Source organism: Brassica oleracea, chromosome C7, assembly GCF_000695525.1.
Source record: "Brassica oleracea var. oleracea cultivar TO1000 chromosome C7, BOL, whole genome shotgun sequence".
In the NCBI taxonomy this organism is placed as follows: Eukaryota; Viridiplantae; Streptophyta; class Magnoliopsida; order Brassicales; family Brassicaceae; genus Brassica; species Brassica oleracea.
The window spans coordinates 4,364,286-4,376,595 of NC_027754.1; the positions used below are offsets into that span (position 1 = coordinate 4,364,286).

Here is a 12,310-nt window from a genome sequence, read left to right on the forward strand (position 1 = left end):
GAAGGGACTCACTTGACCACAGTGACGACATGTCAAAAGAACCCTAATCGTACTTTATCACAAGAGAGAGAGAGAGAGAGAGAGAGAGAAACGTGGCTCCCAGTCTTTAGCAGTTAATACCACCCATAAAAAAAAATTCATATTAAGAATTCGTGAGATTTTTAGGAAGAAAACAAATCTTAGTATCTAAAATTCACCAAATAGCTAAGTAATAATTTGTACAGGTGATGTAATAGTTTGTCACACAAATATACACTTTTCTCATTCATATAGCACATAAGTTTTTATCAAACACACAAAACATGCAATAAGGTACTGTTTTATTTTTTCAATGAATCATTCCATTAAAAAGGTTCAAGTCAAAAGATTTGGGACATAAAACTAAAGAGAGCAATAAAAACAACTTTAGTAGATGCCGTAAAACGAAAGAAACCTTCATAAGAAGTCTTATCAAAAAAAAACCTTCATAAGAAGGAAGAAAAGATGTGTAAAGATTAACCCTCCTTCAACAGCAATACTACTTGAGTGTGTGTCACAACTAACTGTGATCACTAATTGTAGCTTCAGCACTGAGAGATGAAGAATGCCACCTGGGACTGCCACTAGCCATATAGGATTAGAACCGACGGTCTTTGGTAACACCTAAGGCCATTTCCGTAGCTATTAAATTGACCTCAAGGGGAACCAATACCACAGTGATCAAAGGTTTTAATAAATCAAAGAATAAGTTGGGAAAAGACTGAGGTGAAGAGAGAGCTTCACATACTGTATATTGCTCTATTTTAATGGTCATATAGAACAAATCTCATAAATACAAAGTACACATGTAACTATAGTGGATAATTAACCAAGTGTGGTCTACCAATACAGCGCGTAAAATAAAGCACTTCATGTGGCAAGCTTTATCGAATTGTGTTCATGTTTGCAGTCGACTGACTGATCGGCATTGCCATTCAGATCGTATCTGCCAAAGATGTGGGCACAATGACGAGACAGTAAACCACATGTTATTTGAATGTCCGCCGGCCACACAAACCTGGGCTCTCGCGATGCATCTTTCACTCTGGGGAGTTCCCGAGCTCCTCTATCTATAGCAACTTCAACTACCTTCTAAACAGAGTAAAAAAAACAAGACGTGCCTGACAAGAGTTTAGCTATAATCCCTTGGATCCTATGGTTCCTGTGGAAAGCACGCAATGGCAAGGTCTTCGAACGAAAGGATTCAACGCCACTGGAAGTTCTCCAGTTAGCGACTTCGGAAGCTGCTAGCTGGAGTCTGGCGCATGTAGTACCAGAGAAGCGGGAGGTAGATGACAGAACCCCCTACCCGTATTACAGGATTCGCCATCATTGAGACCGTTTTGCAGGTTTGACGCATCTTGGAAAGATGATGATGCCGGGTACGGTGGTGGCTTCGTGATGGAGGAGGATAAGAACACAATATTTGGTTCATTTGCTACTAACCGAGTATTGTCCCCCTTACATGCCGAGTTTAATACTCTGCTATGGACCATGAAATCCTCACTACTTCTCGGTCACATCTCGATGGTGTTTGAATCAGATTGCCTGCAACTGGTTAAGCTAATTGAGGAAGAAGAAGAATGGCCTAAGTCTAATGGCTGAAATTGATGAGTTTGTCGATCTTCGTTCTAAGTTTATTTCTTGCTCCATATCATTTGTATTTCGTACTAAGAACCTCCGAGCTAACTACCTTGCGAAAGGTGCTAGGTCTCGTGGTTGTTGCTTTTCCCATGTACACTCTGAGGTCCCAACTTGGCTGGTGCTAGACACCACTTGATTGGAATCTTCATAATAAAAATATGGAGCTTTTGTTGTCAAAAAAAACTATAGTGGATAATTTGAAGATCATTGGTGCGAGAAATATCAATTTTACTATTTTATATTAGTGGTGGTGGGTAGATGCAATTTAATTGAACGGCTTAAGTCTGGTTTTGTTGCGTGTATGATTGATATATGTATAAGAAATAAAATGTTATATTCTTCATTTGATAACGTATAGTATGTGACAATATTTCATCTGATTGCATGATTTCAGCGTTGTCGTCTCGCCTCTGCCGTAGCAATCCCGTTTCATTGGTGATCAGCGTTTCTTACAGTCGCACATGCGTTCTCAGCGCAGCCTCAATCTAGTGAGAGTGTACGATCATTATCGACACGATCGGTTCATGATCCCTTGATCTGTTCAATCTAGTGAGAGTGCTTATCAATCTGCTCAAAATGAGACCACTGTCTCAGCATAGATCTGTTCATATGGCAGATTTAAAAGGAAATGGAATCCAATATGATGATGATGACCCGGTTTTGTTAACTGCAGATGATGAGGGTCAGGTCGAAAAGGAGTTTTGAATGTCTCTCATTGGGAAGATTTTGAATCCGAAAAAACAAAATGTAGAGAAGCTGCTCCAATCAATGCCATCGCAGTGGGGTATGCAAGATCGCATTACTGCAAATGACTTGGGAAATGGACGTTTCCTTTTCAACTTCACTTTGGAGGATGATTTAAACTTGGTGTTGAGTAAGGGCCCGTTCCATTACAATTATTGTATGTTTGTGCTGGTTCGATGGGAGCCTGTTATTCATGATGATTACGCCTGGACCATCCCATTTTGGGTTGTGTTGTTTGGTATCCCACTACACTTGTGGAATCTCAACAACCTCAAGAGCATAGGCGGAAGACTTGGTCATATTGATCTTGATTCAATCCAAGTGGCTGAGGGACGGATGCTTATTAACATTGATTCCCGTTTGCCTCCTAAGTTCTCCATGAAAGTTCAAGCTCCTGAGGGGGAGGAAGTAACAATTCAGATTAAATATGAAATGTTATTCAAGCATTGCTCAACGTGTGGTTCACTTACACACGAGAAAGGGTACTGTCCTTCGGTGGTAAACGCCCTGATGGATCGTAACCAGAACGCGAGGACTGATGTTTTTGCTCGAGTTCAACTGCCTCAAGAGCAGACTAACCATCAGCCATTTCTGAGGGATCATAAGCCTTCCAATGGTCAGTCTCATATGTCATATACGATGAGTTATCGTCTCCATCGAACCCATGATCGATACAATGAACGAGATGGAATAAACAGTCACAAACATGGAAGGGAGGTCTATCAACCACGATATGGAGCAGAAGTTTATCAAAGGAACAATCGCCAGACTGATAGAGTTATACGAGCTATAGATGAGAGGCAAAACCGGAATGGCAGCTCTAGGACTCGCTCTGGTCATTACGACCGCAAGCAGGTGTCTACTTGGCGTGCAAAACATAGAGAGGAACAGCCATGGAGGAAGGAGAAGGAGAAGGATGGTGTACCGGAGGAAGATACTCGCAGCAACAGTGGAACGGTAGAACGCGGAGCAGAGGAAAGGAGGTTCCAACGGTAGAGCAGAGGGAAGATATGCGCAGCAACAGTGCTAGTCATAACTCAACGGATGCAGATGCGCTGATCGTACAATAGAGGAGAAAGATTGCAAGTACGATAGTAACCCCGTCTCGTGTGTTGGTCCCTTCGACTGAAAACATCACATACCGCTCCCAAGAGCTAGCTCTTGAGCTATCTTTCTCGCCTAATACCTCAGTAGTAAATGAGGACGCGATGGTTATTGAGGCTTTATCAGACATGGATATTACGGGTGGTCAGGGGGATGGAAGGTTGGAGTCTGCGGTTCAAGATGAGGACTTGTTGGGACTTGATCTTATGGAATATGAAGCCGTAAAGAATCAAACACAAGTAGGTGTTTCATCTCACGGCAAGCAAAAAAGTAAAAAGAGTGGGAGTAAAAGGAGTGCTCCATTGGGCATTCATAATAAGAAAATACAGTTCATCCGTCGAGGTTCTCCGTCTGCTCATAGCGATAGACATGGCCGTGTGGGTCATCATGGTTCTTCAAGGAGACCAAGATCTAGTTCTACTAAGGGAGATGGTGCGTCAAAGAGTGTTGGTTTGATGGGTTCCAAATACCCATCACAACATAATCCATGAAGACAATCAGTTGGAACTGTCGAGGGATTGGGAACGACCTCACAGTTCGACCCCTTACGGAGATGTGTCAGAAGCATCGCCCAGGACTTGTGTTTCTATCTGAGACGAAGAATAGGAGGCTGCTGTTGCAAAACATTCAGGCCGACTTAGGATTTGATCATTTGTTTACTGTTGAGCCACTTGGGCTCAGCGGAGGATTAGCTTTATTTTTTATGGATGAATTTCAGGTTAATGTTTTATTTTCGAATAACCGTATGATTGACATTGAGGCAGTCATTGATGGAATAAAAGTCTTTATGACGTGTGTTTATGGAGACCATGTACTAGAAATGAGAGATCAAGTTTGGGAACGCCTTACGCGCTTCTCAACAACAAGAAATGGACCTTGGTTCATGATAGGAGATTTTAATGAAATTACGGGTCACAATGAGAAAGAAGGAGGGAGACAACGCTCTGATAGCTCTTTCCTACCTTTCAAGCAGATGCTTAATGATTGTGGTATGCTAGAGTTTCCTTTCACGAGGGACATGCTTTCTTGGGTAGGGAAGCGAGCAGGAGGATCAATTGTTCGATGTCGCCTAGACAGAGCGGTAGGAAATGTGGATTGGCATGAAAAGTTTCCCCATTCGTCTGTGAAGTACATGAGGTTATGGGGATCGGACCATCGTCCGATTCTTGCAGACATACTCATAAAACCAATAAGGAGGTCTACGCAAAAGGAATAGACGGACGCACACTGCACATATCTCGAGAAGATATCGCAGACATCCTTCAGACAGCCAATGGAGCAGACAATTTGTTCATGCATCAACGCAACATTCCAGAACACCAACAGAAGTTTACAAAGGAGTTCTATGACACAACTGGTGGCATAGACAAAAGCTTCAAACAAAGGTCTCGCCATCCAACTCAACAATCGGACGACGTTGACGTCCCAGCATCGGTTGACAGACGTCCAGAATTTGGCAGAAGGGCCTTTGATCTTTTTGGTACTAAGAGATTCTACTGAGAAGAAAAGGATGAGTATGGTATCTACAGAGATGATCAGGGATACGCCAGAGATCTAGATGGACACGCCAATCGTGTTCACAGCAAGGATATCAGAAGACTTCTGGAAAGAGCTTCAAGAGATGAGCCAAACTACATCTGTCTTCCAGAACATGCTAGCTCATTCACTCAAACAAAGCTATACCAGATATCTACACCAAGGACGAGATCAATGAGATGTTCTATGGAGTCTGTGGAGAATAAGAGAAGAACAAAGAAACCTTCCAGATAAAACTTGATGGTGTCTACTATCCATTGAATGATAGTATCAGTTGGCTGACTACTTGCATGGAGGAGATGAAGCAAGACATAGCCAGAATTCAGCGTGCGACCGACGTTGCTCGGCCTACATCGATCGACAGACATCAACGAGCATCGATCGACAGTCTCCAACCAGCATCGATCGATAACCGCTTACCAGCATTGGTAGACGACAACCCACCACACTCACATACGATGAAGTCTTAACCATATTTTCACACCAGGGGAGAGATAGATCAGTTAGTAGAAGGGATCTACAGAGCTCTAGAAACTACAGAAGAGAGGCTTGATGGGAGATGTGATGACATCTATTTCCCAATGCATCTTAGCATTAGTGCTTTGACTTCAAAGATAGAAGCTATTCAAGGGGAATTAGTGGAGATTCAGAGTTATATTGTCCGTCGACCAAAAGCATCAGCATCGATCGACAGATGCAACAACAAATCGACCGACATTCATCATCGGACATCGGTCGACGAAGCTTCAAACCGAGGGAGGCTAGTACAAAGGGTGACATCAGACATGCCTGATACACACAACCATGAGAGGAGATCTCAGCTGACACATAAGCCAGACTTATGAGACATCAGTTCATTCTTGAGAGTCTTGGAGATAGATTGCAGAAGATAGATTGCAGAAGATAGAAGATGTAACTACAATAATGAAGGACAAATGGCGCAGAGGAAATGAAGCAATGAGAGATTTCACTGGTACATGGTTCAACAAGCGAAAAGAAGATATGGAGACTTGTTTCCCAACAAGTGCCAGCTTTCAACATCACTAGCCCAATCACCTCCAAAGTCAAGCTAAATGACTATAACAAAGCGCTCAGTGGGAGGCAACCCACTATTAGATACTATTTATTTAGTTTTTATTAATATATTATTTATGTTGGTTTTTAATTATTGCAGGTCATAAAAATAAAAAGAAACAAAAATAGATCCGAGTAGATGATTGCCCTAAGTATCGACCGATGAGACACTGTCGACATCGATCGACAGAGCAGTACATGCATCGACTGATATCAACATCCTTACATCGGTCAACTTCCATTATGGTCTGGTATATTTTTCTAACTCGTTACATTGAGTACTTATGATTTATTATCACCATAACTCCGACTGAATTTACACTGGGGACAGTGTAGTTTAAGTCTGTGGGGAGGTTTACTGATATTAGTTTATTCATGAATTTAAAAAAAAAAATTCAAACATAAAGTTTTTAGTGAGTCAAAAAAGGGATAATGAACTTATTAGATTTTTGCTTTCTAACCACTCTTTAACACCATTCTAGAACTTACTGATTGCAGATAGTATTAAAGATACTAAAGTGGATCAACCTGTCAACTATGTTACACTTGTTGAGGTTGTTTGAAGGAACCAAAGTTGACCTCCAACACTAAACTTGACACAACTGCTTGTCTTGGGGCTTGGTATACATGGGATCGAGTTCTTCAAACAAGTCTGGAAGGTAAACCTTGTGTATATAGATTTATCACCCTTTCTCTCTCTATTTTCGAAATATAGATATTAAAAAAAAATATTATTATATATATACATATACATATCTATTAGAGATTTATTAGGAAGGGATTCGAACAGGACTTAGTGGCTACAACCATTAAGGCTTGTTTCATAAGAATTATATAGGTAAAGGATTAGAACATGACTTGGTGGCTATAACCATTAAGGCTTGATTCACAAATAATTCTAGGATATACGTCAAAAAGAAGTGAACAGGACTTGGTGGCAACCACCATTAAGGCTTGATTCATGGAAGCATGTCCAATCTTGGTCAATGATCTTGCAAATATAAGCAGATTTTGAGAGAAAATTAGTAGAGAGAGAGGATATGAACTAATGTTTACCTGTAGGTCCAGATACTTGTTTGAAAATTCCTGCATCCTGTGATCGATACTCCTAAGTTAAAGCCTACACTTTTATTTATGCTAAGAAATGAGGTTGGTAGGATGACAGCGAAGCGCGCAAAAAGCCCGTTTGGTCACAGCCGACTTGAAGCCCAAGTCTTCACTAAATTACAAGATTACCCCTGACAAGTTTTAACCTAATTATATAAGTTTTGCCACCATGTTAGAGGCAAAGTGTGTTTTCTTGTGTTTCTTTGTTTTATTATTATTAGCAAAAGGTTTTTAGGATTGTGATAGATTGGAGAGAAGATTCAAAGTTATATTTGTGATTGTAACTCCATTGATCTACTATTCTAATGAAGTTTTCTTACCTAATTGGTTTCGTGAATGGTTTAGCTATGTCTGAGTAGTTCCACTGTTAGATTTTAGGGTTTAAATAGGTTATGAGGAATTAGCTCCAACTATAGATTGCTGAGTTGTGATAATAGTCATTAGGATTGTCATTAATGTCTGTTTCTAGATTAGCTACCTAGAACTTGCCCTTGGATTGATAGATAAAAGCGATAGCTTCGTTCTCATCCTGAAAACATTCTAACTGAGATAAGTTTCTTGCTAAGAGTAAGGCGAGAGCTGATCTAGTGAGCTTAGTAAGGATCATTCAACCCGTCTAGCTATTTCCTTTTAAGCACCAAAACCTCAACCAATCAATCGAGCAATTACTTGCTCAACAAAACTGCAAATTTACATTTTAAATCTTAAAACATCCTACTTAACAAATAATATTAGATTAATTAGGTTTCATAACTCTTTGTGGATTCGATCCCTAAGTACTGCAATTGAATCTTTTATTTGAGAAAGTAATTTTACTCTTTAGGGTAATTTGAGTGATATCAGGTAATATAGTTGTATAATGACTACAAAGAGTGTGATTTTAGGAATGAAAATTGTAAGTTAAGAAGAAGAGTACACGTACGTGATTCTTTTTCTTTCTTAATAAATAATCAAATAATTATTGTATGATAATAATAAATGATTGTGTGGAATAAATAGTTATTATCTCAATGGCATAAACTTGTAATTAAAAGGTGAAGTGAAGATTAATTCTTAATTGTACTTTAGTTTTAATAGATTAGAAGAGAAGCACGAAAGATCAAATATATATGCTGATGACAAAACCGCATGTTCAAACCTTCAAACATTTAATTATTTTGAAACATCCATGTTCATGCAACCAATGACCTACAACTTCTGAGAAGTTGCACACTATATATTTAATTATTTAAAATTTTACAAGTTGCACACTATTACCAAAAAAGAAAAAAAAACTACAAGTTGAACAATTGGAATGAGGAAAACAGAGAGCGATATAATGAAATAACACGTGGGTTTAGGGATCTAAGAATCTTCTTCTTAAAATCAATAGAAAGAAAGAAGAGAAAAGCTTTGGACTCTATCGAGTATGACAGCTTATATCATTTAAAAGCGGCCGATGTATATGAGATATGGAATGATCTTCTCTAATCTCAAATCCATACTCCTTCTTTTAAAACATCATCATCATCATAACAGTTTCCTACTTTCTAAGAATTTTTTTCTTAATTTATATCAGATTTTCTTATAAATCGATGATATGTATATGTAAAAGTACTCTTGACACTTATTATTAGAACTCGCAGAATCAGTATCATAACTCATCTTATGACATGGAAAAAATCAGCCTGGTTTTGAACTTAATACGTACCCTTATGTACACAATTTCCTTGTTTTTTTAGAAAAACGTGAACTCGTGTTATATAATTAATAACAAAAAAAATTAGAATGAAAACTTATTATTATTGTTATATATATTGGGTTTGATAGGGGAGAGAGAATGAGAAAATGATTACCCGTAAGAAAAGGAAAGTAAAAGAAGCAGCTTTTGATGTGTTGTTGATTTGGATAAAAGGGTTGTGTTGTGTGTAGGCCTAGTTGTGTGTATGTGCATGCAATATACAAATTCCTTTTAATATTATCCCATCACAAAGTATTGATCTGTCTTCTGTTGAATTGATCTTGACCATATGCCATTCCAAATAGTGACCTCCAATTTTTGTAAGTGTGTAACCATTTATCATTCAGTTATGTGCAACTCTTCTCTAACAAGAGAGAGCTTAGGAATACAAGAAATAAAAACACTCTCAATGGAGTGTATATGCATGTATATACTAAAGTTCTAGTACTAAAGTTCTCAAAATACATGTATATGTATTATATATAAATTTTAATATTTAATTATAGATTTTTTATTACGGGAAACTCAATGCAAATATATTCTTTCGGACACTTTGGATTGAGTTTCCCGTAAAATTAAAATACTCATAATTAAATATTAATATTTATATACGTCTATATATATATATATATATGTATTTTTAGAATTCCAATGTTAGAATTTCTATTGGAATACTCTAAGAGCATCGTTATCTAAGATTTTTTAAGACGAAGTTTTTAGGAGAATACGAGAGAAAACGGGTCTGCATGACGAAAAAGCGCGAACATATGGCTATTTTACTGATTCTTATTGATTATAGAAAACCCATAATAAAACTAATCATTAATAAAATGAAAATAAATCTCTCTCTTCACATTTTTCATCTTTACCTCAATCTAAAACAATGATCACTTTTATCTAACTTTCTAGGAAACTAACACTTTGCCTTTTCCTTCACTATACTCCTATCTTTTTTCGTTTTTTTTTTGAGAAAGACTATACTCCTATCTTGTTATTTTTTTTTGCAAAGAATATACTCCTATCTTATTCCTTCTTAGAAAAAATGTGCTTGCGCTAGATTATAAATCCTAGTTATTATAAGTTATAACCCTTTTCTGTAGAACAAAATCTGACTGTCAATCGCTATTGATTTTCCAATTTTAGTATTCTTTTGAAAAGTTTTTTTTATATTAAGTTTTCTCTTGGCCAGTGTTAAACATTTAGTTTTGTGCGGATTAGATTCATACCCATTAGCAGTGTTACATTGTTAGTGTTTCTTTAAAGAGATACATTGTTAGTGTTGGATATATATTTTTGTAAGAAAATGGGTTTTCTGTTAACCAATTGTGTAAACTTGATAAGGAACCTCACAATTCTACTATATTTTGCAAATTACATAATACATCACGATGTAGGGAATGTATCAGCGTCATGTGCGTCAAATATTATTTGCAATTTTCTCATCCATATAGTCAGCAAAGCGGTAAGAGAGGCAGTGAGAGCTATAATAAATAGGTTCAACCACCAATGTAGATGGTGCAGTTGAGGGTGAATCCGATTTTAATTTTTTTTGATGATGTAATATTCCATCTTCTAAACCATATATGTAAAGCTTTTAAATCATATATTTTCATGTAAAAGCATATCATCATTGATTCATCCATATGTCGTACGGTGTGTGGGTTTGAATAAAGATAGATGATGATGATGGAGAGGTGGGTGTTGATGATGATGAACTAATTCTCATGAATTCACTTCATTTATTGCATACATTGCATTTACGCTATGGAAGAGCGTGCTCTTTCTACGACAGTGAAATTCCTTTATGCATTTCTCTCTCACTATTTTCATATAGTATATATTAGTTTTAAACATTCATTCTGTCTAATATCTTTAGTTGTTATTGTTCCTATGAATGCATTTTTTATCAACTTTTTGAGAAAGGGCTTATTTACATCTATGTTTAACTTCAAAGACTATTAAAGAGTACATTTTTCCAACCAACCTCTATTTATTATCTAAAATAGAAATTGTTATTTTATCTAATTTAAAAGAGTAAATAACATTCTTTTTTATTTAAAACTAGGAACATATCCGCGATTCGCGCGGAATATTGTTTTATTGTTGTTAATTATTATTTTTCGGATGATATAAGTATCTAATTGCTAACTATATTTGCTAAGAACATTATTTGATATTTTATTATTTTATGTAGTAATAGGTGATATGCTAAAATATTATGTATTTTTTTTAATAGTGTGTTGTTGTGGGTATAATAGTACTTATTAGTGGTGGAGTGAGTTTGTGATGTAATGTATATTAAATTTCAATAATTTTATATTTATGCATTTGTTGATTCTAAGGCTAATAGTTTCAGGGTGAAAATTAATATTTTTTCCAATTATTTGAACATTACTTTTTAAAGATGTTATGTGCTCTCTCCCTATATTATTATATTGAGCCGTCACCATCTATGCATTTTGTTTACCTTTCCAGTGTGCTGTGATTCTCACCATCACCGAAAAAGACTCACATATGTGCTCTTATTTTTCCTCACCTTTTTCTCTTCTTCTTCCTTAGATTTCATCTCATGTTCGGAACTGCATCTCTTTGGATTGGGTCAGAGTTTAGTCATCTTTGAAGTTGTTTTCCTTGTCGTTGGCTTACATCAATAGTCCCTTCTCGTCTTGGTTTTCAAGATATGGTTTTTGGTGATCTGACTTCTATAGCTCGGGGACGGCTCCACGATTTGATGATTTCGTTTTGTCTACCCTTCCATATATGTTCCCACATCTAGTTGCAGATTTCATCGCTGCTTGCGTCTCTGTGACTCTCCCTTTCGCCATGTTTGCCACTCCAGGTTTGGATAGTGTTCTCCACCGAATATGCTCTGTAGATTTGGAAGATTGTTTCGGGTCTCAAATCTGGGCTCTGGTTTCTCGGGGGTTGGCTTCCGTTCTCCTTCACTCATATTGTTCTCTTCTTCCCTTGCTTCTCTAAGTATAAGTGTGCGGTATTAGTCTCTTGGAACTTTGGTCCCTTCTATCCAGAGTTTTGTGGTTCTTCACCGGCGTAGGCGTCTTAGTTTGTGAGGTGCTTCTTACCTCTTAGCTGGTAGTTGTGCTTATCGTTCGTTATGTATGTCTCTTCCTGCTTTGTGGTGATTTTAGCCTTCTGTTGATTATTCTTCATCTAACCCGTTTCTTGGTTCTTTGCATTGGTCTTTGATCACACTCTTTTGTGTTCGAGGGATTGCTTTATCTCAAGATTATCTTTCTACATTTTACTGACTTTTGATTGTTCTGGCAAAAACATTCTATGATAAAGTCGGGTAAGTTAGATTTCGTTCTTGATCGCCTTTGAGCTTTGGACCTTTATTGAGTT

General features: G+C 37.4%; 1 protein-coding gene across 1 annotated transcript; it reads left to right on the plus strand.

The window, feature by feature from the left end:
* The first annotated feature begins 1,173 nt into the window (after positions 1 to 1,173).
* On the plus strand, positions 1,174 to 1,623 carry LOC106302404. Its single transcript, XM_013738920.1, has 2 exons — positions 1,174 to 1,245; positions 1,339 to 1,623. The coding sequence occupies exons 1-2, from the start codon at positions 1,174 to 1,176 to the stop codon at positions 1,621 to 1,623; spliced, it is 357 nt and encodes a 118-aa protein (XP_013594374.1).
* The last annotated feature ends 10,687 nt before the right edge of the window (positions 1,624 to 12,310 follow it).